Source organism: Diabrotica undecimpunctata, chromosome 1, assembly GCF_040954645.1.
Source record: "Diabrotica undecimpunctata isolate CICGRU chromosome 1, icDiaUnde3, whole genome shotgun sequence".
Taxonomy (NCBI): Eukaryota; Metazoa; Arthropoda; class Insecta; order Coleoptera; family Chrysomelidae; genus Diabrotica; species Diabrotica undecimpunctata.
The window spans coordinates 81,528,244-81,556,233 of NC_092803.1; the positions used below are offsets into that span (position 1 = coordinate 81,528,244).

Consider the following 27,990-nt stretch of genomic DNA (forward strand, 5'->3'; position numbering starts at 1 on the left):
CTTCAGTTATCCTTGTTTTTTGTGAAATTACTTTTTCCAATTATCAGCTTCTACCAATTTAAGATATAGTTTTCTTCACCAGCATTTATACACCACCAGCAAACACCATTTATATTTATTCTTCTTTTCAATATACCAATATCCAATTATTATAAGTTGATTTATACTAATCTCCAATCATAATATAATTTTAATTCCTTCCAATGTCCATCCAATATTCTTCTAATATACTTTTATAATTATATTAAACAATTGGACTATCTCCAACTAACTTTCATATTTCTTATTAAACTGCTTGACTGACTTCTAAAATTCTGAACAATTTACTTCACTATTCACTAACTAAATGTGTCTAGGTACTAACTTTCATAATAAACTGGCCTGACTTCTGACTAAAAACTTCCTAAAACTTCCATCTTGAATCCAAATCACGGGTATTTATATCCTTTTGGATATTCCAGAACCATCTGGTAAGAGATCATGTTCCAATTTGTTCTATTTCTTCGATATCGATGTTCTCGAAAAAAAATATCTGTTCTATCCACCGACATAATCATTATTCCAGAATGTTCGACCGTAAACAATGGTCATACTCTTCACTCTGGAGAATTCGTTAATGTTCCATTGATAATTTTGTTGACATTTAGGCTTTTCAGATCAGAATAAATATTCAAATTAGTAACTAACACTCTAATTTAATAAAATACACAATTCAAACAATATATTATTATAACCCCACTTTATATTCCCAATTATGATTAATTTCTATCTGTCAATCACTTCGAGAGTATTTTTGGTTGCCTATGCACATGGCTCACTTAAATCTATTTACAACATTAAAATTACTAAAATACAACTTTTTACAATTATTATATGCTAATTTATTAAAAATGCCCTCACATAAATATATTTTTATTACATTCTCTAGTATATAACTTATTTAAAATAACCAAATATCTAATATTATGTAGTATATAACTTATAAATTATTTTCTAAAAACCCCAATCGTCACAATATATATATATATATATATATATATATATATATATATATATATATATATATATATATTATATATATATATATATATATATATATATATATAAATATATATATTTTATATATATACATAGTATATACCTATTTATACATATACATACAAATATACAAAAAAATCTTATATGTTACACTTACGCAACAGCAATAACACAACTTACTTTACAAAGTTCTCGCTCCTTCATCATTTGAACCTCAAATGCTCTCGTTATGCTATTTCATATGCTGCATCACTTCTAACTAAATAACTGTTGTATTATTTTTTAAATAAATAAATTTTTACACAGTTCTTTATTGAATAATTTTGATTTTTGTTCCTTTGATTTTTACGACCCTCTCTATAACACAATATTTATCATTGCTTTTTATACCTTTTTTTCTAAATTATTTATAATTTCTGTTGTCGTTGGATATTGAAACAAATGGTATACAATATTTATACAAATTATTACTTACCGAAAAACAGTTATAGCTTCATCTATGTATAGCGTTGATTGGTAGTTTCAATTAGTGCACCTCCACTTAATATTTTTATTTATGAATCGGCAATTTCAAAATTTAAAATTTTAAAAAATCACAAAAGTTTTGTCTCGTTCCTTTATAATTTTGCTGCCATGTCTTTGACAGATTCTGTTTTTATAACTAATAAGCACTCTATCTCTGACAAATACTTTCTGTCAAGTAACTAATAAACAGCCCTCCTCACCCTTTATTCACCTCCTTTAGGCAATTTGCAAATTTCTCTAGAAGAACAGAAATTCCAATTATCGCGCCGTGAGAATTAAATATGTTGCTGGCTCAATCGTGCCCATAGCTCAAAAGACCATTCATCGAGACCAGATTATAGTAGGCACCATCGGCGCAATGGTCCCCTGTCCAAAAAAGCATCTAAACTTTGTGCTAATATTGATTTTTATTTTAATCTTAGGTCGTAAGCCTGTCAATACAGCTTAGATTGTGTTGTAGTTAAAAACATGTACACCAACACCTTAATTTGTATCAAAAGATTACTTACTGTACATTTTTTACAGTTTTATTAATTGGGTCAAAAAAATGTCTATGTCTAATGGTGCTTCATTTCCAGTTTTTGGAAAAGTTCATAAATCACTTATTATTTAAATATAGCAGAACCATTATTTATTGTGTTAACATAATTGTCTTTTAACAATGGTAATAACATTCCTGATTGGATAAAATACAATTTAAAGTATTTTTTAGTTAAAATTGTACATAAATATCCTAATTCGTATTAATCTAAACATCGTTGTACTCAATGCAAAATACCAATGTACTACAATTCCAGTTACCGAAACTCTAAACCTATAAACCACGCGCAAAATACACACATCAACGCACCAGATCCTAGCGATAACCCAAGAATTTCAAGGTCATATATCATCCCCGGTAGCATCATCTCGAACATCTCCCACATCAAAACATCGACGAGGTGCTTACTTTCACTCAAGATATATAAATATACGCCGGGAAGATAACCAGGCATTGACTTCCAACCAGCTGAAGTCTTTTGTTTTTTCTTTATTTGGATAAGTGCAAGTGAAACAAACATGCGCAGAGTCTTACTTGTGGTAAGTGTGCGTATTTTTGGCAGTGAGGTGGATTTTTGTGCTAGTCTTTAGTGTTGCAAAGTGATTTTGAACAAAATTAGTACATTCAAGTCATAAACTTAATTTTTTTAATTTTGAAAACTACTGTTTCCCTAAATGTTAAATTGGCTCTTTGATAAAATAGACATTTCTTGTTAGATTTATACTAGAGGAATAGCTGTCACAATTTGCTTAATGCATTTTTCGTTTTCTTCTCGCGTTGTACTGAGTTTTTGATAATCAAATATTTTATTCACATAAACTAAATTGGAAGAATTATTTATTATATCATCATAGTGCAATAACTATACCTAAAGATTGCTTTAACTACGTATGTAACAGAAAAAAAAAAACAAAAAGTTTTAGGTAATATTTAAAAAATTGTGTTTTGCCAAATAGAGTATTTCAGTGCACTAAAATAAAGTATAAAATTATCTGGCAGCTTGTATTATTTTTTTTTCAAATTATCGTTTTTAACCTTTACCTATTTAGCTTTATCTTTGATTTTCTATTTTGTTCGTTTTTCTGAATTTCGAATTTTCTAAATGATTGTTGTTTTTTTGCGTTTGTGCGTTTGGTACACTGTCAATCATATTAATAGATTTTAAAATAAAATGTTTACATTATTTTATAATTTTTATTTAATTACTTTTAATTCTCCCTGTTCATTTTGTTTGTCGATTTTATCTTTTTCGTTTTATTTCCACTATTACATCAGGAACATTGCGTACTTTTTTCATTTTTCTAGATATTTTCTTCAAAATACAATTTTCTTTATTTTGTTAAAATACATAGCCTTAATAAAGTATTTAAAAATGTTTTCATTATTTTGTTTATCGATTTGATATTTTTTGTATTAATTTTTTTGTCATTAATTTACTTTTCCTTAATTTATTCTTTTTCTTGTTTTTTTTTAACTGGTACCAAAGAGATTAATAATTATAATACACTAAAATAACATTTGTCTTAGATTAGTTTTTGTTGCGTAAATATTGGTATTATTATGTCAGGTTCCTATTTTTCTTTATAATTTTGTGTTAATTTTTCCATTTTTATATGTTTGCTGATGGGTTTCTGATTCTTTTGTCGTATTTTCTTTATATTATTAAGTAATTACCAATTGATTCTTTTGATTTACTTTGGCCACCATTTTCATTGTTGAAAACAAAATAGTTTATATTGCAGTAAAACAACATATAATCGCGAATATTTGAAATTGTTTGTGGTACTTTCCTCAGTTGTCCAAATTTTTCTCGTTGGTCTTCTCATTTATGGTGTTTACTTTTGTATTTTGCGTTTCTATTGGACTTTTATATTTACTCTATAATTTTTTTGTAGTATATTATCATATATTTAGAATTAGAAGGTTTTTTGGTTCTTTTTTCTATTTGCATGCCTCTCGCAATTCTTTACATCCGTCTTGGTGTCGTGCAAGTAGTTTCCAGGTTGGTTTGTTGGTTAGGCATTACGTTCAAGGTTAACGCTCCATAGTATTTAAGGTTATCCTCGGGGTCTTTTTGCTTTTTAAGGCCGCCGGTTTCAAATTTCTTTATTCTATCTGCAATCCTCAAGATATTCATTGTGCCCAGCCCACTTCCACTTTAATCGAGCTAGTTTTATTTTCACGAAGTGAGATGCTCCGCATCCATCGTTCCACGACTCTTTGGGTCCTGTCTTACAAACTTCTTTTGTCGAATCTCTAAACCTGAGCTTCATACATTAGGATAGGAAGTATATAGGACTTGAATATTTTTATCGAAGCTTTTGAGATATTTTAATGTTTTTAACCATATAAAACAGCTTTTCACAAGCAGCCATTCCATTCTTACTCTTCTATTTTTTCTGTGGTCTGGTTGTTATTATTCATTTTGGCTAAGTAGATATATTCAGTGATATGTCAACGATTGTTCCTTGTATTTTTATTATTGGTTCGACATCATCGTTTGGTCAATTTGTTTTTAACTGGTTGCTAGCTATTTGTAAGTTATCATTTTAATTTTTGTTTTATTCTTCTTTTCTTTCACTATACAAATCACTGTGTTACAGGATTTTGTTATCTTATTAGTATTATATGGTTACTTCTTCGCGCTTATTCTAAAGTTTTTTATTATATCTATAAGTTCCTATTTTCCGCTGTGTAGGTGTCAAACCATTCTTATCGTGTTAAGTATTTCACGACACCTATCAGTACTTATTATTTACTAAATTTTTATTACCTCCAAAAAATTTAGCTTAGAATTCGTGTTTGAAATTATTTCAATAAAAAACGCTTTTTTAACAATTTAAAATTCATATACCGACGTCTTTTTATGTACAAATTATCTTTCAGGCGTCTTTCTAATCTTTTTAAAGGTACTCTCTTCCAGTCTGCGTACCTTTAAGTAATTTATACTGTTTCGTTTTGCAGAGTATCAATAAAATCTATTTATATAGACAAAATGTTTATTTTTTAATAGGATACCACACAAAAATAAACATCTGCAATTTTTTTATACCTAGTATCTTCTTTCAAGAAATCTTTACTTAATATTATAAATTAAATGAATAACAAATTTCTCTATAATAACCATCACTCTGGATGAAAAAGAAACTTTATGTAACGCGGTAATTTCGTATTAAAGAATAAATAACTCGCAGTAGATTGAACATTGTTTATTAATATCTCAGAAAATAACTTTTGCCATTTGCGGAAGTGAATGGTTTAGAACTTATAAATGATAATATATTCGCTAGTGGAATTATTTTGAGAATAGACTAACAACGCGAAATTTATAATTTAAAACAAAGATTTACTATATAACAAAGAAAAATCAATTGTCCATCACATAAATTATTAAATTATAAAAAATAATAAAATATTAAACAATTTAGGACATCTCAAATCGGTAATATTGTATTGATTATTTTTATCTAATAAAAAAATTCATAAACCATTTACAGACACTTTAAATAGGTGAGAAATAATGGAATACTGATCAGCTTTAAAGAAATAAGGAAAACTGTGATTAGAATAATCTATAACAAGGTTTGATAATTGGATAAACTCGTATTTTCCCATGCACACCAACGCTCACGTTCGTAATCTTCCGCTATAAATAGCTTCTAAAAAAGAAGCTATTTAGTGAAAAAATTATATTATGTTGAATTAGTATTATATTTTTGTAGTTTTGGAACCATTATTACTAACATTAAAAACTGGTACATTGAGAAATATGCAAACAAAATAATGCGAAAAAGAAATGTCGGCCAGAAAAAAATTTGCTGTCTAAGTAATTTGCGTAAATGGTGCAACAGTGGCACCACAAGAAGAAGAAATGGTTAAATATATCTCATTAGAAGCATTTTCTTAAAATTTTATAACATTTTATTTTGTAAAAACCTTTGATATTTTAGTTGCAGAATTAAGAGAAACGTTTTAACAAAGATTTTAATTTTTACGAAAAAGTTTTTCGTCTTTTACCATTCTGTTAACACTTCCATATTTGCGACACAATCTGTCCATTTAATGCATATTCGTTAGTTCTGTATGTTCCAACGTGTCTTTAATATATTTTTTTGATGACCAAAAACTGTATATATATATATATATATATATATATATATATATATATATATATATATATATATATAAACACATTCTTAAACAATATGACCGTTTAATTTAATATAAAAAATATGCACTCGTAAGTAAATGTGATGTTTTCGGTCAATTTGGAGATATAAAAGACAAGAGTTGTGCTACTTTATCTATTTAATGAAGACGTTTCGCCCACTGTTTAATGAGCATTACCAGTTCATCTAAAAGAGTGTTATTAGCGATACATCTAATGTGAGAAACAATTAAGTAAATGATCTTACCTTTAACAGATCTGTAGCGTTAAAATGGTATTAATTTTATTATTATTTTTAATATTAATGTTAAATAAAAGTTAAATTAAAAAAAATTAATATAAAATTACGTAAATTGGGAATCTTCCGGCGTTCTGTGTTTCTGTGTTTTTTTCTTTTGCTGATGTATTTATTAGATTAATTTTGGATGTTTGCCTTTTTGATATTTCTTCACATTAATACCATTTTAACGCTACAGATCTTTTAAAGGTAAGATCATTTACTTAATTGTTTTTCATATTAGATGTATCGCTAATAACACTCTCTTAGATGAACTGATGATGCTCATTAAACAGTGGGCGAAACGTCTTCATTAAATAGATAAAGTAGCACAACTATTGTCTTTTTTATTTCCAAATTGACCGTAAACATCCCATTCACTTACGAGTGTTTTTTTTATATACATATATATATATATATATATATATATATATATATATATATATATATATATATATATATATATATAAATATATATATATATATGAAACTCTATGAAAGTTTTCAACCTCAAGTGTGTTCTACCAGTGCTCACATACGGAGCAGAAACCTCAACTCTCACAAAAACATTAGTAGAAACAGAGCGGACACAGCGTAAATAAGAGATTAATGCTTGGAATAATATTAAGAAATATACTAAGAAACGAGGAAGATTCTAGATGAACCGGAGTGGAAATATTTAAAATTAATTTTTCAAATATTTACATAGCTGATTCAGCTACCAAAGCTCTGTCAAAAAGCTACAATTTTTCTGTTACTCATCTTTCCCTCCCAACTAAGAAAATTATTTGTTAAGCTATTTCTCATCTTTCTTCCGACCAAGTCAAATTGCCAGACAAGATGTCGCCAGAACTCTCCGTACTTCCAAACTCCCACCGTCAAATATCAGTCTCTCAAAAAGACGTGCCCTGAAAGAACTTTAACAATCCTGACATTGTCATCCTTCCGGTCGACAAAGGTAATGCCACCGTCATTTTTAACTCTTCTAATTATTTCGACAAAATATTTGAACTTCTCAATTACACAGAAATCCATCACAAATAAGTCCACTCTACCTTCAGACATCAAAAAATCTCTTATACCCAGTAAAATATCGTCACAAATTTTAAGAATGTACGGCCTATCAAAAATCTATAATCCCAATATCCCACTAAGACCCATCGACCCCATCGTCAGTGCATACAGCTGCCCCACTCAGAAATTGGCAAAACATCTTGCCTTATCCTTACAACCATTAGCCGAAAACGCCTCGTCTTTTGTTAAAAATTCTTTCCATTTCATTGAGATTCTCAAAACATTTCTGTTTCACCCTCAAATACAATAGTCAGTTTTGACATTGTTTCTTTATTCCTCAATATTTCTATTCATGAAATCATTTTCATCTTTTACTATAAACATCAAATCTCCCCAGACATATTTTCTCTTATAAAACAGTGCATGTCTAATACATACTTTTTATTACAAAATCATTTCACTAGTCAAATCAAAGGTAACCCAATGGGATCCCCATCTCTCTCCCGTAATAGCTGATATCTACATGGAACATTTCGAAACAATAATATCCCTGTCCTTATTAAATTTCAAACCCACCTGTTGATTATAGTACGTTGATGACACCTTCGTCATTTGGCCGCATGCTAAAGACACATTAGATCTCTTTCACTTTCAACTAAATGGAATATATTCCAGTATTCAGTTCACGATGGAAGTTGAGTCTAAAGCATCTTTGCCATTCTCTGATTTACTTATTCCGAAACACCCACCTCGCAGTTTTTTTCCATCCGGGTACCAAAAACCCACCCATACAAACCAATGCCCAGTCACATCATCGCCCCGCCCAACTTAATTTAATTATCAATACTCTTATGATGAAAATAGGAGCATGCAAAACCCCCAACAATAGAAGCATTCAAATACGTCTAAATCCCATTACATCCCAAAAAGAATCCCTGCCACCTAATCAACCCAAAATCTTTCTACCTTTTATCAAAGGTGTCACTGACAAGATCAGTAGAACTCTTAACCCCCTAAACATCACAACCATCTTCACTAATAACTCCAAGTTGTCCAATCTTGTCAGATCGATAAAAGACCAAATCCCCAAGGAGAACAATGGTGTCTATGAGATACCTTGTTCCAGTTGCCCACGAACATACCGACCATTGGCTAGACAAACCAACGTATCCACGACCGTATTTATAAACATTATATACCTGTAAACCATTGCGATACTACTTCAGCCCTAGCCCAACATCATATTCAGACAGGTCACAAAATATATTTCGAAAAAGCAAGAGTCATCGCTTCTATTCGCTCCTTAAAATCGAGAATCTCAACACTTAGGAGCACCAGAAATACTCGTATTTCTGGAGAACAAGATACTGGTACGTTACGAGTGAAGGGAGTAGGCAAATTGAGACCGTCTAACGGAACAATATCCCTCTTGATAATGGCTCCAAAATGGATGCCTAACACGTCTCGGAAAACCAATATATTTTTTAATGATATTTAAATTATCTCAATCATTCTTTGAATAAACACATGAGAAATAATATAGATGGAGCTGATAGAACTCGAAATCCAGAACTGTAATAATTTCTGAAAAACATGTGAAATTGGTTATATTCTATAAATTGAAAAACAGTGTTGTATTTCACTTTATAAATATAACATATTACTAAATATTTTTTTATCACTACCAAAATAGTGATGGTTGTGATGAATGTCTTTATACATAAATTTTATTACGTCTTCATTATTGATTGCAAATATTATATCATCATAAAAGTAAATATTTACAACGAAAAACAACTGGCCACATTTTAGTAGTAATCCTTTTTACCAGATATTATCTAACTTAAAAAGTTAGTTAAAATATTTGTTTTTCTCCTTACTTTGTAACCCATCTAAATGTTATTAACATTCTTCTCATGAAAGCAATTAACGTGGCAAATAAATTAAAAATAATGAAAGATAACGACATCTTCACTAACCTTACATAACAATCATGAATCTCGACAGTTGGTGTACGTCGAGCCATAAATATTTGCATGCGTTTAGCTACTACGATATTACACAACCGAATGTGTGACAATGAACTTAAATTGAGTATAATAATCACACGCACGTGGTATAAACGAAAGTTTTTGTAGATTGTTAGTGAAATTGTAATAGAAACACAAAAATTTTAATTTTATGGGTTTTAGGAAAGTTTTGCAAATTGGTTTAAACCATTAAAATATCTGATATTTTATATTTTAGATCTTTTAATGACCAATAAAAGTGGATAACACAGGTAAAAAATAAAGTGACGCACAAGTTTGTACATACTTTAGCAGTACAGTTAATACAGCTAAGTTACGTATAAACAGGAACGGAAATAGTTAAATTAAGGGATGGAGTTAGACAGCGAGATGCAAAATATTCAAAATGTTCAGTCAGTGGTTGAAAAAAGTTTGCAATTACTTGTACTTGGAAAAACTAGTAAAAATTGTAGACTATAGATTTTAAAGAAGTCCTTTCGTGACATTTCTAGAGTGTGACCAGAAAAATTGTGTATGTATCTTTACATCTATGTTTTAGTCTCGAAAGTTTTTTTTGGGTCCTAAAAATTTTATTATCCCATTATTGGCAACCTGTATGTTCGATATTTTTCTGCGACAGTATTTTTAGAATCTGTATATTGCTCTGTACACTTTAGGTTTTAAGGTATGATATCTTAATAAAACACTGCCTAGTACGAAAACCTGTAATTACTCTGGTTGGTTTTATAAAGCTGTAAGATTATTCTTGCGTATCTAGCAGAAGATTGTAGAACCCATTTTGATTGTCTTAAACTTGGAATATTTTTCCAGTAGAACATAAGTTGTTTTCCCATTTACTTGTTTCTTCCATACTGTGGCCTTGTAGTATACCGCAGAATGGTTGTTGGTTAATAAAAAGAGTAGGGTAGACCGAGGCTAGTTGTGCCAATTTGGACAAAATAATTTTTAACATTCTTTTCGTAATTTTTAGGGCTATTAAATTACTTTAGTGAGGTACTATTTTTAATTGGGAATCATAATTTAAGGACATTAGCAAGTTTTAAGCAATACCTTATAGTATGTGAATAGTTTTACAAATATGTACATATTGCCCCAATTTGTCCCAATATGGGGTAAGTTGTGACGAGCTTGGAGCAGGCCTAACAGTAAACATTTTTAAATATAATAAACTTTAGTTGGAGATTAATAACAAAGTTTCCGTAATAATTTCATTTATTAATTAAGTAGGTATAGTTACATAAATGTTTGATGAATAAAATACGTAAGAAACAAATGTGTAGAAAAAACATCTGGGGAATTTAAATTTAAAAAAAGACAACAAACATAATAAAGATCATCTTTTTAGCACTTTATATGTGCCCACCTCTATTATTCCTACATTGCACCCAGTCTTCTCCTAACCTAGACTCTATATACGGTCCCATACAGACAAAGCAGAGGTAATCTTAACCTTTTTCTTTTTCTTCTGAGCTGTATTCTTATTTTCTTGTTACCGCCTATTTCTTTTTAGCAGCTTGTTCTTAGGAAATATTTTTTTGTCAAATAAGCTTTAAGCAGAGGTCTTGAATCGATAGAGCTAATAGGCAGAACTTATTCTGCGATATTCCTGGTTAATATGGTTCTGGTTGATAGGTATGAGAAAGTCTGAGACTCTATAAGTTGCCCAGCACTGGCTTCCTTATTGCCATCTCCGATGTCAATAGGCCTATTCAAAGGTCGTTTGATGCTTCATTAAAAATGTTTCTAGAGAATTTCCATATTTCTGTAGAACAAAATCCTGCCTGTACATTTGTTGGCGTTACTGCTTTAGTTAACGCTGTTTTCACTATACTTGAGATGTCATAAATTAGGATATGTTGCCAGGATGAGATTTCAAAACTTCTAAAAATAGACTCAAACTGGAAACTTTTGTGATTGAAGTCTATTCGTTGTGTGGGGAGAGAACGAGAAAGGAGTAATGCCGTGCTCTGTACAATAGTCAAGTATGTCGATACAAAGATAAGCACTGTAGTTGTCCAACAAAACTAAAACCGGTGACTCCTTTGAGCACTTTACTTTTTTTACTTTATTAAGAATTATAGTAACATTTTTCCCCTCTCAGGTGAAGTAACATTACCAACTCATTTCTCCCCTTTTTTCGCTATAATTTTTACCGGTTTTTGGCCAGTTCTAGTCTCTGTCTCGTCTTTATTCCAAGTATCATTAGCTGTAAAATGGTTTTGACTTAACACTTATTCTAGGTTTTAAAAAAAGAGCCCGATGTTGTGCTTGTTGAAACTTGTACTCCGTCTTAAGCTAGTAGCCTCAGGAACTCGAATAGACACATTATTGTTACGCTGCATGAACTTTGTAAACCAATCAATACTGGCTTGTTTTAATACCATAAAAATATCATTAAATACCATACCGGAAATACCATCAAATACCATAAAATAGTTTTGCTCCCTGAACAGCATATTCACAGAGATCTTTTTATTGTTGTTTTGATGTATAAAAATATTATTCGAGGCCTTTTGTAACCCGCTTTTACTCCTCCATCTGGGACGATTTATTGTTTTTTATATAACTAAGTAATGACATCCGGTTCACACTATATTTTTCAGCGGCTGCTTGCCTTAAACTACATGATCCACACTAAACGTCTAACAATGCTGAATCGTAACTCTTTATATTATTTAGACCACGTTATGTTTTCCTTTTAGACGTTTTCACCATTATCTGTAACAAACCCACAAACACGCATTAAAATTCGTAGAGACATGTTGTGACACTGTCACAATGTGTCCCAAGCATGTCATCACAACTTGTCCCACTGTGCGCCATTTTACATAATGCCACTCACACAGACCTCGATACGTCCAATAGAAACCAAACTGTGTCTTACTAGAAAGAAATAGACAAACTATCTATTATATGTAACTAAAATAAGTTTGTTCCCTTGTGGTTTGAAAGTGGAATAACAATTCAAAGGCAATAGCATAATGTTACTTTGTTACAACGAAATGACATAAAATGTTATAAAGTGGCAGAAATACATAGTATCACAACCAAGCTACACAACAGACTGAGGTCATTCGGAAAAGAAATTCTCGGAAATCGGGCGGTGCTGCTACCTATGGTTGGTCTGTAAAACTATTGATCACAACATGCCTCTGTCATAACTAGCCATAGTCTACCTACTAAATGAGTATAAACAGCTTTTTTTAATTATATATATAATTTATATTTTCCAAGTACTCTTGAAGTGGTTGTTATGAATGAACAATTCTTCCACCGGACGGATTCCGATTCCTTTAAGTAAAATCTCCTTTACTGCTATATGACCTTTGTGATAAAATTTATGGCTTGGCTGAAGTGTTTCTAGGTTTTTGCCATGATTCTGACTTCTTTGTATCATGTCCCACTTTATACTTTTAATATTTAATTTTATTTCCGTATTTTTTCCTGGACAATATTGTGTTTGTATTATGTGTTTTTGCAACACTTTGCAATTGTTATTTTATTATTTCTTAGTCACATTTTAAACTTTAGATTTAAATTTTGGACTGACTAACAATTCAGTATGAGATTATGGATATTAAACTATACTAGGTCGAATTTTGTTAATATTTAACATTTTTAAGGGTTTTTGGTATATAGTCAATCATCAAGTTTATCTTACGTTCTAACTAGTTCTTGGAAATTATATTTTGTTAATCGCCATGAAAAAGTACATAAATACCTTAGGGTTATTCCATCCATCTTTATTATCAGAACCTTCGCTCAAACTGAATCATGGAATTCGCCACTTTTACTCTTAATTCTACCCCATATGTCAATATAGGAAATACCTTTTTGTATAATAATAATTTATATGGAGTTGTTCGTTTTACATTGTTTGCAAGTATATGTTATTTCCAGGTAAACTTTTTGTTTAGATGGATTTCGGGATATTTCGCTTTTCTATCTGAGGTATTTGTTTGTAATAAAGACGTACTGACGCGTTTATCTCCAGTTTGTAAATGTTTCATGTGTAACCTCGCAATTTATCTTCCAATAATTGTAAACGTGAGCTACATAACACACAAAACAAAATTATATAACCCCCTTTTCTAGCGAAACAGACATTTCTTTAAGACGAACAATGTTTGTGTTCGTCTGATAATTCATTTAATTATTTAAAACTTTTATTGTTGTCGAGACAATGAAAACGAGAGTTTATAATTGCTAGAATCAGTCACTTATGATGATTTCCCCATCAATTATGGTAAAACTTTCATTTCATTGTAAGTGTTTTCTAAGTTTTTGAATAACGAATAAAACGTCGGTATTGTCAGTAAAATGTTTTATTTGTAGTTTATCATCTTTATTGAAAATTAACATAATTTTAGTTAAAAATACGTTTCAATTTCCACTTTGGAAAAAGTCGAATTTTCACAGTGGAAATTGAAACGTCAAAATAAACGTATATTTTCAACTGAAATTGTGGTTAATTATGACTTTATGATTTATGAATTTATAATTATGACAAGGGACAAAATAGGTATACAAATATTTCACTCAAATAGATATTCTCTTGTTTGTTATATAGTTAAACATTTTAAGCATAAGCTTTTAAAAAAGTATGGTCCATATTTTTAAAGATTATTTCTAAAACCAGTTTTTTTAACGCCATATAATATGATTACAAGAAATTAAGTTAGTTTGGTACAATATACACCTACGGTGAGCAGAGTCAGCGTGAATAGTCATTAAATAAATAGCAGCATTGACTAAATGTTATGATAATATACTTTCCTTGGATATAAAACAACTTAAGAACATAGCGATGGCCGAGAATAAATCAGGTCTACATTTGCATTGCAAATAAGGTAGGAAATTTGGAAGAAAACACACGAAACGGAATCCGTTGGAGATCTAGAACGAGTTCTGGGGGATATTACAAGGTGTGTTTTGAAAAACGCTTTGTTCCAGAGGTGTATAATTTTAAATATTTTGTATATATATATATATATATATATATATATATATATATATATATAAAATATATATATATATACATATATATATATATATATATATATATATATATACATATATATATAGTTTGTTACCTTTTAATAAAACTCAACAATAAAAAGGGTATTGGATTTATGTATAGAAAGTTATATATTATATGATAAAATTCAATACAGTCCACACAAGTAATAGTTTCTAAACGGTAATTCATTTAGCCCTTTTAGAAATTATTCCTGTCTATTGTCCAATAACTTGATATTAAGATGGTTTTCATGATTTACTAGTTTGATTCGATTTTAAATAGGCTGCATAAATCATAATAAAATATACAAGTAGAACGTAGGAAATGAAAAAATGGGGTAGTTTTGTTAGTTAAGAATTGTAAGTCCACATTAACATAAAAATATATATTACCTGGATAAAAGTTAGTATAACTAGTTTTAATATACAAAAAAATTAAAGAGGTGACAGGGACCAGAAATAACATAACAACTTATATCCATAAAAACAACAAAGTCAGTATAATTATTGATGTGAAAGAGGGATTGCTGCAATTGATATATTAGACCAAACCAATATTCAGTGTAAAACGTGGAGAACTGTAATAAGAAATAACAGAAGATAGCTGACCACCAACACTACGATAATCATAGTGATATGAAAAACACAGCAAATCTAATAGAACCCATCGAATAAGTAAACGTTAATAATGAAGACATGAATAATGTCAAAGTTCTTCTTCTTCTAAATAGCATGTTCGTATCAATATCATACCAATTTCGCAAGTTCTTCAACCATGAAATTTTTCTTCGTCCTGCACTGCGTTTGCCTGCTATTTTCCCTTGCATAATATTTTATAGCAATCCATATTAGGGAACTCTCATTACATGTTCGAAGTACTCCAGCTTTCTCTTCTTGATGCTTTTCATAATCTTAGTGGTTTTGCTGAGACGTGCTAGTATCGAAGTTTGGAGTTTCGAATCTTCTCCATCCAAGAAACTTTTAAAATTCTTCTATGGCACCACATTTCGAAAGCCTAAAGGCTATTTAGATCATTTTTATTCACAGTCCAAGACTAGACACCATAAAATAAGACCAAAAACCATTTGGGCCTTTGTTAAATATTATCTTGGACATCCTTCTTCTAAAAACGGCTCCAGCCTGCTCAAGTCTGGATCTAATTTCACCATGACTCTCTGCGTTACAGTTTAACTGATATCCAAGGTAAATAATTTGATCAACTTGCTCAAATTAGGTACTATTTACATAAGACGGTCTTATATTCTGTTGTTTACTTACTACGAGTATTTTGGTTTTCAGTATGTTCAGATCCAGACCTGCTTCGTTACAGCTCTTAGCGACACTATCAAGTAATGTTTGCAGAACTTCTTGAGTAGATGCTTAGAGTACTGTGTCGTCCGCATATTGCAAATTGTTGATGACTTCACTGTTCACAATTATTCCTTCCTGTTTTTTAAAACGTGAATTTTTGAAAATTATTTCGGAGCAAATGTTGAGAAGCAGGAGCGACAAGAGGCATTCCTGCCACACTCCTATTTTATTATTAAGAGCCTGTGATTTCAAACCGTCTACTAAAACTGATGTTGTTTGATTTCAATACAAATTTGCAATTATGCAAACGTCTCTGCCATCCAAGCCAATGTCTCTTAGAACTTCAATCAATAGAAAGTGCTTAACACGATCAAATGCCTTTTTAAAGTCAATAAAATAACAGTACATGTCTACAGATGACATTTTTGAGCAAGTACGTTTATCCCAAACAATGCATCTCTCGTTTCAAACCCGTTACGGAAACCAAGAAACCAAATTATATTATTACCTTTAGAAAAATTTTCAATAAATGGCTTAACAAACTGATGGTTTTATAATCAGCACAGGTTTTTGCTGTTGTCTTCTAGGGTAGAGCTATGAACAATGAATTTGACCAACCATCAGGTAGGTGTCCACTGGTATCAATGGTATTTAAAAATGGTTATAAGTTATTGCCAAAACATTGCTATCATCTATAAGCTTGTATATTACATTTGCAATTGCATCAGGACCTGTCGCTTTGCCATTTTTTGATGATTGTATGGTTTGTGTTATCTCAGAGCCTCTTATTTGTGGTCCGTCGCAGTTAATAATATCCGAAGGTGAACTTATCCTATCGTCTTCGAATATGTTCGTAATGTAATAGTCCCTTACTTTAAGTTTGTCATCTACTTCGAGTATTACTTTACCATGTTCATCATGTGGCAGTGCAGTTTGTCTCTTATTAGAGGTACCAATCGCTTATATCACGGTTGAACTATTTAATCTAATATGATATTGATATTTAATCTAATATAGTTGACTCAGATTGATTCAACTCAAGAAATAGATGAAGTGTTAACAGTAAAAATTACTTCTGGTCTAAATTAGAATCAAACTGCCAAGGTAAGAATTGGCAATCAGAACAATGAAAACAGAATAATACTTGCCGTTGCTTTTAATGTCCACAGTGAAATTATTTAATGATGCGTTCTCAGATTCAATGGAGATCTGTAGGCAAATTTTAAATATTATGCAATTTGCAGATGATAAAGTATTAATGATGAATAACAAAAATGATTTACATGCTGTCATAAACATAGCTTTAAAATTACTTAAATAAAGCTAAGAGGATAATCATCACTAAATAAAAAATTTTAAACTTCCAAATGGTTGTTGAAATATTGTAATTAAAAGAATAAATACCTACAAATGTTTGATACATTGTTTTAGTTGTCATGTTTAACTTACACATCATTTTATATGTCAAAACGTCATAACAAATATAAAATGTAATTTTCATTATAATCAATTGTGATTTATTCCCACATAAAATAATATTTTGGTACAGATACTTGGGAAATGTGGCAATGGTTCGGATGCAGCAACGCACAACTTCGATACAACAAAATCTTCGATAGAAGATAGGCCTTGAAGAAAAATTTAATATTATCTTTTTGCTGTAATGATGTGTGTGTTTATTTTTTCTGATACTTTAGTGTTAGATTTGGCCTATATTTCGCGTATATGAATTCTCTGACTGCTTTAAAATTGTCATTGGTAGTGAGTCCACCATCAAAGTGATGGATGATAAAAATGGCATTAGCCAAGATACTATCCACAGTAAAAGTTTAGAGTAACTTGTCAAATTAATTTAAAATACAAAGAAGGTTAAGACAGAATGACGGCTGATATATCAGATCTTTAATATACACTCAGAAAATGTAGGTAATTCGAGGCGCCAGTTTAGATTAGAATGACATATCAATCAAAATAATATTTTGGGTAAATATGCATTTTTCTTTTCTCTCAAATAATAAAAGAAAAATTATAATGCTTTTAAAAACGGATCTAGCGTCGTATGCCTAGCGCACCAGATAACACAGCTTAATCGAACATGAAGCAGTGTAGATTCTGTAGACAACTTTTTCAATCAAATACGTAAGCGGCCGACGATTTTTTGTTGATTTGCAGTTTGGTTTACATTGACCAGAAAGTGCTACCATCGCTATTAAATAATATGAATTTGGTTTTAAATGTAGACCAACCGCGCGAATTTATTACTTATTTTATTGAAAGTTTCAAATTAAAATTGATTTTAAATGAGAATGAAAATCGAATTGACTAAGAGATTAAAAGATAATTATCTGTTTTTCAATTATAATGTATTGTTTTATAGCAATTTATTATGTAGTTACATACGTATATAATATTTGATAAATATACTAAAACATATGTTTTAAATAAACAGGTAATATTTGTTTCTCATATTATATTATCTTTTTTGCTTTCAGAGCCACTCACTTGCACTATGCCTCCTCCTGAGTCCCCAGTCGATGGCACGACAACTCACAAAACGTGAAGGTAACTTTCCTTTATTACTATAAGAATTAATAATTGATGTATACGGTAAAATTACATGTTTTTCTTATGTATTTTTCAGCCCAAACATCGTTATTACGTTTGTAGTGAAAATATTTACATCATGCGTTTGTTTAATTGGAAGGAAAGATTGAGTGATAACTCGACTCAGTGGGATGAACGACATGACTGAGAACAATAAGTACACGATACGGACTGAAAACTGCACATATCTATGTACATACATGTCTAATGTATGTGTAGCTGGTGTTATTTTTGGATTTCATAAAAATAGATTCTATCAAAAAAGATAATTTAACAACATTTTTTCTTTAATTACTTCATGTTTTGTTGCTAGATAAAGAAATAAGTTAAAACATTCGACTTGACGCTTTTTATACAAGGTGTTCAGAAAACCTCCTGACAAACAAAAACCGGTGATTCCTAAGATAATTTTAAGACGATTTAACCCAATTTACTTAGTCCGAAAATACTTCCTACGGGAGCTAGAGCTCTTTGAAGATAGAGCCTTGTAACTAGTTTTTTTAAATACCTCCTGAACGCTTTTATTTAGAATAATAAAAACTAATACGATTATTTATCCTTCAAAGTTAAATCGATTCCATTAATTGCGAATTTATAGTACCGTTCATAGGCGTCCGGTTTGGGTAGCTCAACGGATAGTTTAAGGCATAACTATTTTGTCTTTAACTTTTTAGAATTTGTGATACTAGATTATTAAATTCTAAGGTATTCTACCACTAAAACGTATTCTACCTTTAAGTCTGTTTTCTAAAAAAATCAATTTGAAAATTTTTCGTTTTTTCGTCATAAAACTTAAATTAATAGGTACCTTAAATAATTATAAAAATTACCTTTTGTTTCAATAAATGCAACACATAGTTTGTAAAGAAAGTTTGGGAAAAGAAGCAAAAAATCAATTTGAAATAAAATTTTATTTAAAGGTTTTTTTAAACAAAGTATTTATTCCGATGGAACGAAACTATGAGTAAGACATAAGAGCAAGTATCAGAGATAGATAGTAACAAAAAAGATGCACAATGTGATGACAATTTATCTCTATGCATAAATTTTCCATTTTGCTTAGTGAACACCGAATCTAGTTCTAATCTAGAATGTTTAAATGTTAAAAACAAAAAAGTTATGCGTTAAAATAACCGTTGACCTACCCAAAACAGACGCCTATGACCGGTACTAGAAATTGGCAATTAATGTAATCGATTCATATCTGGAGGATACATAATTGTACCAGTTTTCGTTTTTCTAAATAGAAGCGTTCTGGAAGTATTTAAAAAAAAACTAGTTACAAGCAGCCATCTTCAAAAAGCTCTAGTTCTCTTGTCTCCTGTCAGGGTGTCCTGTATAGTAGTTTTATCAGTTAGAAAAATATCTATTATTCAGCTCAATTATAAGTTTTTTATGCTTGTAAATAATATTTTGGTAGAATCTATTTTGTTTGTTTTAAGTTATTGTTTATTTTGTTTTTTAATAATATGCTTTATCGACTCGTTTTAAGTCTCCTAGTTATGTTTTCAATCTTTGCTTAGTTCTTGTTTATTCTTAACACGATGTTCATTATTGTTCTGAAGCTATTTTCTTGTGGCATTTTAAATTAATTTATATTTAAATGGGAATAAGCCACAATTAAAGGTTAAAATACGTTTATTGACGTTTCAATTTCCACTTCGGAAATCGTTCTCAAAATACAAACATTAGTTTGTATAAATTCTCAAAATACAAAAAATGTTTGTATTTTGAGAACGATTTCCGAAGTGGAAATTGAAACGTCAATAAACGTATTTTAACCTTTAATTGTGGCTTATTCCCATTTAAATATAAATTAACGATGTTCATTATCCAATAAATAATTGTATCGATGTATCTGCACTTGTTGCATAGTGTTCATGGATATATTCCTAATACTTTTTGGAAGTACTTTTTAAAATATTTCATAAACCTATTTTTTTCAATATTTTGGTGTCATCACTAAAAATAACATAGTAATGTCCATTGTCAATTGAAACATTTTTCGTTACTAGAACGACTGTTTTATCTTCAAACTATATTTGTGAGTTTATTTACCCCTCCCCCCCACAGGCAATATTTTTTTATTGTTATACAAAATAATATTTAAGCTTTTAACCTTTAAGTAGTTGCGTGGCTTTTGTGACGTCAGTATTTGTCACCTATTTGTCGCCAGTGTAACAAAGAGTTATTATTGATCTATTTTTAGTACCTAATTATTTATTTCTTTTAGATTATAATATTGCTTAATACATTACATACAGTAATGTAAATGGTTAAATAATATGAAAACACTTAATAAAAACTGAAAAAAACGGCAATAAATAACTAAAGCTACTAATTAAAAATACATTATTTACATTATCGTTGTTAGAATAAATTACAAATAAAATATTGTTTTTGGTTAAACCAAACTACAAATAAATGATTATAAAAAATAAATGAAAACGAATATTAACACATTAAAAATAATAATTCTAGTATTTTATTTATCTTCATAACAATTTAAACAGGATCCTTTGGTGCTCTTGGTAAATATTTTTCTGGCAAATGATGCAAATTACCCTACTAGATTTATTTTTTGTTCTGGGGCAAATGTGGCATCTTTCCTTCGTTGTTTGACCAACCACCCGAGTAACTGGATCTTTTTGAGGTTCCTCTTCAAAATGACTTTAAAGTCATTTTCTGATCCACCCGTTTAGTGTCCACTCCACCCTTTGCCATATTCATGATCATCAACATCCAGCCTTCTACGTCCTACTTCTGCTTTTTCTGTCAGCACGTGATCATCACACTGTTATGGTTTGGTTCCACAGCCCGTCACTAATTCTGGCCACATGGCTTGCCCATTCTCTCTGCATCCATGCTATACGCTCTATGACATCTATGACGCCTGTCCTTATTTTTTCATTTCTAACTTTGTTTCTTAGAGTCACTCTAGAGCTCTTCAGAGCCGTAGTAACTGGAAGCACACATTAGTCGAACGCCTTTTTTTTCAAATGGTTTGTCATGTTGAACTTAAAGATGTCTGATAGAGCTGTCATATTATAAAATGTTAATAGTTCTAGCTTCTGACACTCTTTAGATTCAGCATTAGTAGTCCCTATGTAAACTATAATCTTTTTTTTTCATTTTTCTCAACGTTCCGACAAGTATCAATTCATAATTGCGTAATAGATTATTCACAAGCCCAATGCTGGTATACCAGTTATCTACAGTAACATTGCGCCTAGTTTTACTTATTGGTGAAATTAATCTAATGACAATATCTTCCGATGAATTGCTTACTTTGAATTGGACTACTGGTTGTGTTCTTTACATTTTTAGAGTAAACTTACATTTTTAAATTGTAGAAATTTCTGTCATCAACCATCGCAAAGATTTTGATTCCATACTTTTTAGGTTTAAAACAAATATATTGGAGTAAACTGCAATTCCCACGAAACGGTACTAATTGTTCATCAACTGTGAGGTATCTACTTGGTGCATTAAGTTTGTCACACTTATTCACTGCATAGTCAAAATGGGTGCTAACTTGTCACTTTGAATCCCTATTGATTTTGTTCCTTTGTCATCGAATCTGATTATCTAAGTATAAAGAGAAACCTGTACTTACATATGGTAGGGTAAAAAAAATCATTACCTATATCATCGGTTAAAAACAAATCTTGGAATTTCAAATGCCTCAGTTACCAAACGGGCATCCCTTTCACATGTAAAAAAGAAGTTGTGTAATTGTTTGCCTGTGTAATAAGGAGTTGTACTACATAGTGATAAAAAAATAATCAGAATGATTCTAGTGGCGTTTTAACGTTTTTTGCAAGGGACCTTGCAACTGGATAAATGTGTTTTTATATTGAGCTTTTGAGTTTTACTTTTAGACGGTGGTACCTTAGAGCATTCGAAAACTTTTATCTTTGCCTAGGTAATATTCAGTGGCTCCTGGTGGTGACAATGGCAATAAATCCTTATCCCTATCATAATTTTTTTGAACTGAGTCCGTATTATGTTTACTATACTCCATGAAATATCACATCATTACTTTCTGAACTACGATCAATCTCACACTCAGAGTCACTTTCTGTTGAGTATGTGGGCTTTTATTATGTCTACTGGGCCCTAGTTTTTGCATACACTTTTCAATTATATATTTTTCGCTCATAGAATCCATTTCAATACACAAATCCCAAATTGACCTAATGCAAACGAAGCTTAAGTTCAAACTGCATACAATATCCATATCCAGCATAAATTGAAGTTAAACCTTTGTTGAAAATGTAACAAAACATGAGGGTGAAAATAGTAAAATATTTCATATATTGCTATTTCAAAATCGGATCTACGCGACTAGTCGCCTGGCACCGTACGTCGCCTTCCGCAGCATAATATTAGTATTACCTCGTTAAATTGATAAAGATAAAAAAAAACAAAATTTTGAAACTTGCAAATTATTTCTTAAAGATTACTAGAAAAATAATTGGATAATTGGTGATTCAAATATTTTAGTTAAGAAGATACACTTATTTAAATTTAAGTTGGCGACAAATGGTACCACGTGACTGCTTAAAGCTAAAAAACCTGTCTTGGCTTCATTAAACTCTCTTGTTTCTTCACCAGCTCCTTTAAATGGAGGCGGCTATCCTAGCGGCGGCCCGTCCCCTCCGTCTTCTAGCTATGGTGCTCCCATAGGAGGAGGCGGAGGTGGCTTCGGAGGCGGCGGTGGATTTGGAGGAGGCGGTAATGGAAATGGAAACGGTATGTACCATATTTAATTTTATTTAACAGTAAAAATTAATTAACAGTAAAAAAAGGTTATTACAAATTTTTATCTTGGGTCATGCCACTAGCAATCCCCTTTACCGACATGGCCTACCTAAGGTTCGCTTCCTAGGTTTTCTTTTGTATTCATCTCTTACTCCTTTCAAGAAACTTGCAATTCAACATAATTTTGCATTGAGTGATTAGCATCTTAACGTTGAACATGCCTGAACCATCTTAACCTATGTTCTCTCATTTTCGTATCAACTCATTCTTAATTGTATCCTTTTCTGTCACTCCACTTTTCCTTCTAAGCATTCTTATTTCCATCATATGTTGTTCCGTCTTTGTTTTTTTTTTGTCTTTTTAAATACCCAAAATTCAGTTCCATACATGATAGCTGATCGTATGGCATTTTTATAAAATTTTCCTTTTAGTTTTGTTTGGAATCTTTCTGTCGTCTCTCAATCAAAGGTTGGATATCATCATCATTATCTTTACTTTATCTTCCACAAACTTTATCTTCAAAACAAGATAACAAAAATCTTTACTTTATCACAAACTTCTTTTGTGAGGGTCTTCTAAGTATTTCAATAGCAGTATATCTAATAGTAATAGCCACATTTCTTAAAATTCTATTAGGACTTACCTTTTAATATTTATTATTTGATTTTTTTGTATTTTCTCCGATCTTTTGGTTTCGTTTTATTTTTTACTTTGATGTCCAACACAAAAAACTTATGTTGTTGGCTCAGAGCGTCACTAACTATTACCTTGCATTCTTACATTCACGTATATCTTTTTTCTTGTGTAATCGCCATATTAATGCTAGCATTCCTCCTCTCCTTCTCATTCCTTGAGACATTATCAAGACGTGGTGACACTCTAAATATTATTAGCTTGCTGTCTCCATAAGCTGCAATCCTGTGCTGTATCGACGGCTTCGTGTAGGGATTTTCTTACCAGAGACAAATCCTTTTGGTATGCCTATCGTGTTGGAGATCTTCCTTTTGGTCTTCGACGTTCTACCTTTCCTTCTACTATCAATAGGTCCATGGTCCATGTTTTTCTAGCTATGTGACCGAAGTAAATTAGGTATGCTCGGTTTACTTTTTTTAATGGCCTGTCTATTATATGAAGCTCTTTCAGAATTGACAGCTTGGTTTTATGTTCTGTCCAGGATACGCGCAAAATTCTTCTATAGACCCACATTTCGAAGGTATTTCAGTATTCAACGGCTAACATTTCAGCTAATACCTTACCAAATTCCAGCATATTATCTCTAGCAATATTTTTAGTTTCAAAACCTAGTTCTTTATTTATTGCTTCATGTCCTCCCTTAAATTGGTTCACATATACAATAAAAACACCTCTTGCAATTTTTTTTTTCTAATGAAATATGTCAATTTATGTTTTTTTGTGTCTGAAGTATGTCTTCTAATTGATCGTAGAAAGATTAACTTGAGGAGCATACACAACAATACTTCTTTATCAAGTACAAAGTTCATTGACATTATTTTGTCACTTGTTCATATAAATTATACTACAGTATCTTTCTTTCTGTATTAGCAATTATATCACCTCCAGTCCTAATATAACCTTTTCCTACATACCGCAATTTGTATTCTTCACCTATCTCTCCCGCTTAGTCCCTTCCATCTCGTCTGTTAAATGCAAGCAATTTGTACTGTCCTTTTTTTAAGCGTATCTATCGACTTTAATTACTCATTAGACTTTTAAGATTCCAAGACCCTATCCTGAGTTTTCTAACCTGTGATAGTGTTTTCCCTAAAATACTCTATACCTACAAGTCAGATTTGAGGGTCCATTTGGTTCCGAAACAGTTTACTTCAAAAGATGTCATAATTTCAGTATAATTGTTTGTTACATTGGAGAAGGTCTTTTGATTCTTACGCCCTGAGAATATTTAGAGACATGTGTCTCCTGAATTTCTTTTCAATCAGCATACTATCCTCCACAATATGGCCAACATACCACCAATGCAACCAAAGTGAAGTATTACCCCTTCGCCGCTTATGTTTTTCTGAGCAGGCTCTACTTAAGGACTGCCCTGTAACCAAATGCATTGTTGCCCGTATCCCGCCACTAAGAGGTACATACTGTATATGGGATACTTTGTTATATTAATAAGAGCTGAAATATCATTCGCTGTTATTCAATTCGCTAAACCAAAAGGCTTTTAGAAAAATAAGATAATATTTCTGTTAGGATACAGATTACACAATATATGCTTTTACACAATTTCACAAGCTTTATTACACACGCAAAATCACCTGCAAAATTTTTCTTGTACACCTCACAGGCTTTGGCGGCATATCTTCCAGTTATGGAGCACCACCCTCGAGTTCTTATGGTGCACCACCTTCAAGCTCTTATGGCGCACCACCTTCAAGTTCTTATGGAGCACCACCCTCAAGTTCCTACGGTGCACCACCCTCAAACTCTTATGGTGCACCACCTTCAAGTTCCTATGGAGCACCACCTTCAAATACCTACGGGGCACCACCGTCGAAATCATATGGAGCACCGCCTTCCAATTCCTATAGGGCACCACCTTCCAATTCGTACGGCGCACCGTCAAGGCCTTCTTCTTCCTACGGAGCACCAAAACGTCCATCACGGCCTTCGTCTTCATATGGTGCACCACCTCGTAGACCATCTTCTAGCTACGGTGCGCCTCCCTCTTCTTCATATGGAGCACCACCGTCCTCCTCATATGGAGCACCACCGTCCTCCTCATATGGAGCACCACCGTCTTCTTCATATGGAGCACCACCTGCTACTTCATATGGGGCACCACCTTCCTCTTCCTTTGGATCATCTCCTTCGCGTACATATGGAGCACCACCCTCTTCTTCATATGGAGCACCACCCTCTTCTTCATACGGAGCACCGCCGTCTTCTTCGTATGGAGCACCACCATCCTCTTCTTATGGAGCACCACCCTCTTCTTCATATGGAGCCCCACCCTCTTCTTCATATGGAGCCCCTTTATCCTCCTCATATGGAGCACCACCCTCTAGTTCTTACGGTGCTCCAAGCAGAGGTAGAGGTAATGGTGGAGGAGGTTTCGGAGGTGGATTTGGAGGAGGATTTGGCGGCGGATTTGGAGGCGGATTTGGCGGAGGATTCGGTAAATATCTTTCTGGTTTTTAATAAACACATTATTTTTTATTCTATTCTATTTTATTTTTTATTTATTCAGTATTTATTTTTATTTTTAAAGCTTTATAAGCTTATATATTGGGGGATCTGTATATAGATAGTTATTGGTACATTTTTGTATTGTATTACCGTCACCTTATATGAAATATCCAAATGGCTGAAGTCAATCGAACAGTATTCAAGATCTGAATATTGTATTAGGTAAGAGCAATGGAAACGGTAACGGAAATGGAGGAGGAATATCTTCAAGTTATGGAGCTCCACCAGCTGCACCTTCTCCATCTTATGATGTACCACAACCTGCGCCTGCACCTATTCCTTCCTCATCTTATGGGGCTCCAACAAATGGAAATGGCAATGGAAAGGGGAATGGGAACGGTAAGAGACGTTATTGATCTAGGATGGCATTCATATCTGGAGGAAATAAAGATATTAAAAGAAAAAATAGAGGATATTTTTATATTATGGAATTTCTATAATTTTTAAAGCGAAGCTTCTATACTAGCGTTGTATTACTTTTTCTTTATAGTAAAATGCTGAGGTGAACGTCACGGAAATAGCTTCACCACACAGCGTCACAATAGTAGCGCCATTAAATAGCGCTTCGTGGTGCGCAGTCACAGTAAAACGTGAGAAGGTTTCATTAACGCGACGAGCGGAGTGCGTTATACAACATGTAAACTTTTTTAATTTTATTAAAATCTATAAAAAAATCTTAAAAAAAAATAAATAAATAATAAATTTACTTTATTCGATTTTAAAAATATTTAAATTTTAGAAATATAGAAAACATAGTATGAAGCTTCGCGTTAGTCTACATTACCGCCTACTATACCACTTTTTTTTTAATTTAACATTATTTTATTTTGCGAATATTTTTTAAAAGATAAATAAATATTAGGTGTATCGTCTGGGTACCTACCACCATCGACCAGCTACGGCACACCTGTAGGCCCATCTCGTCCAGCGCCAAGTTCATCATACGGTGCTCCACCCTCCGCCCCTCCTAGTTCGTCATACGGTGCTCCACCCTCCGCCCCTCCTAGTTCGTCATACGGTGCTCCTCCAGCAGCTCCACCACCAAGTAACTCATATGGACCACCAGCTGCAGGTCCACCAAGCTCATCTTATGGTCCACCGCCCGCTGGACCACCAAGTTCTTCGTACAACGCTCCCCTTCCTGAAATACCTAGCTCTTCATATGGAGCTCCCCCAGCAGCACCTGCACCATCGATGGACGGGGGACAGGGTTACGATAGCAACGGTGGTTATGTGTACTAGAGATGTGTTGGAGAACTGTAACTTGTATATACTTAGTTTTATTTATTTATTCATAATCTGCAGTATTAAAGATGTACATTTTTTACCTGAAATAAAAGTTTCTAACTATTTTCTGTTTGTATTTGTAGATTGGTTGGCAGATATTTTAATAAAATATCTACCATATCTATTATAACATAGCCTTAATAACATGGTTGTGAATAAAATATTAAAAATATTTAATTTTATGAAATGTTTA

General features: G+C 31.7%; 1 protein-coding gene across 2 annotated transcripts; it reads left to right on the plus strand.

Annotated features, from left to right (window-relative positions):
* The first annotated feature begins 2,539 nt into the window (after positions 1-2,539).
* On the plus strand, positions 2,540-27,860 carry Muc91C (Mucin 91C). 2 transcript variants are annotated; one of them, XM_072544519.1, is made up of 6 exons: positions 2,540-2,643; positions 18,416-18,485; positions 23,145-23,282; positions 25,609-26,439; positions 26,673-26,849; positions 27,373-27,860. In XM_072544519.1, the coding sequence occupies exons 1-6, from the start codon at positions 2,623-2,625 to the stop codon at positions 27,750-27,752; spliced, it is 1,617 nt and encodes a 538-aa protein (XP_072400620.1). In that variant the 5' UTR covers positions 2,540-2,622; the 3' UTR covers positions 27,753-27,860. The 2 variants fall into 2 exon arrangements, with proteins under 2 accessions (XP_072400620.1, XP_072400626.1); XM_072544525.1 differs by lacking the exon at positions 26,673-26,849.
* The last annotated feature ends 130 nt before the right edge of the window (positions 27,861-27,990 follow it).

Coding starts and splice junctions, on each gene's coding strand:
- Muc91C (XM_072544519.1), top strand. CDS start 2,623: ATGCGCAGAGTCTTACTTGTG. Junction 2,644..18,415: donor TGCGCAGAGTCTTACTTGTG/GTAAGTGTGCGT, acceptor TTTTGCTTTCAG/AGCCACTCACTTGCACTATG. Junction 26,440..26,672: donor CGGATTTGGCGGAGGATTCG/GTAAATATCTTT, acceptor ATATTGTATTAG/GTAAGAGCAATGGAAACGGT.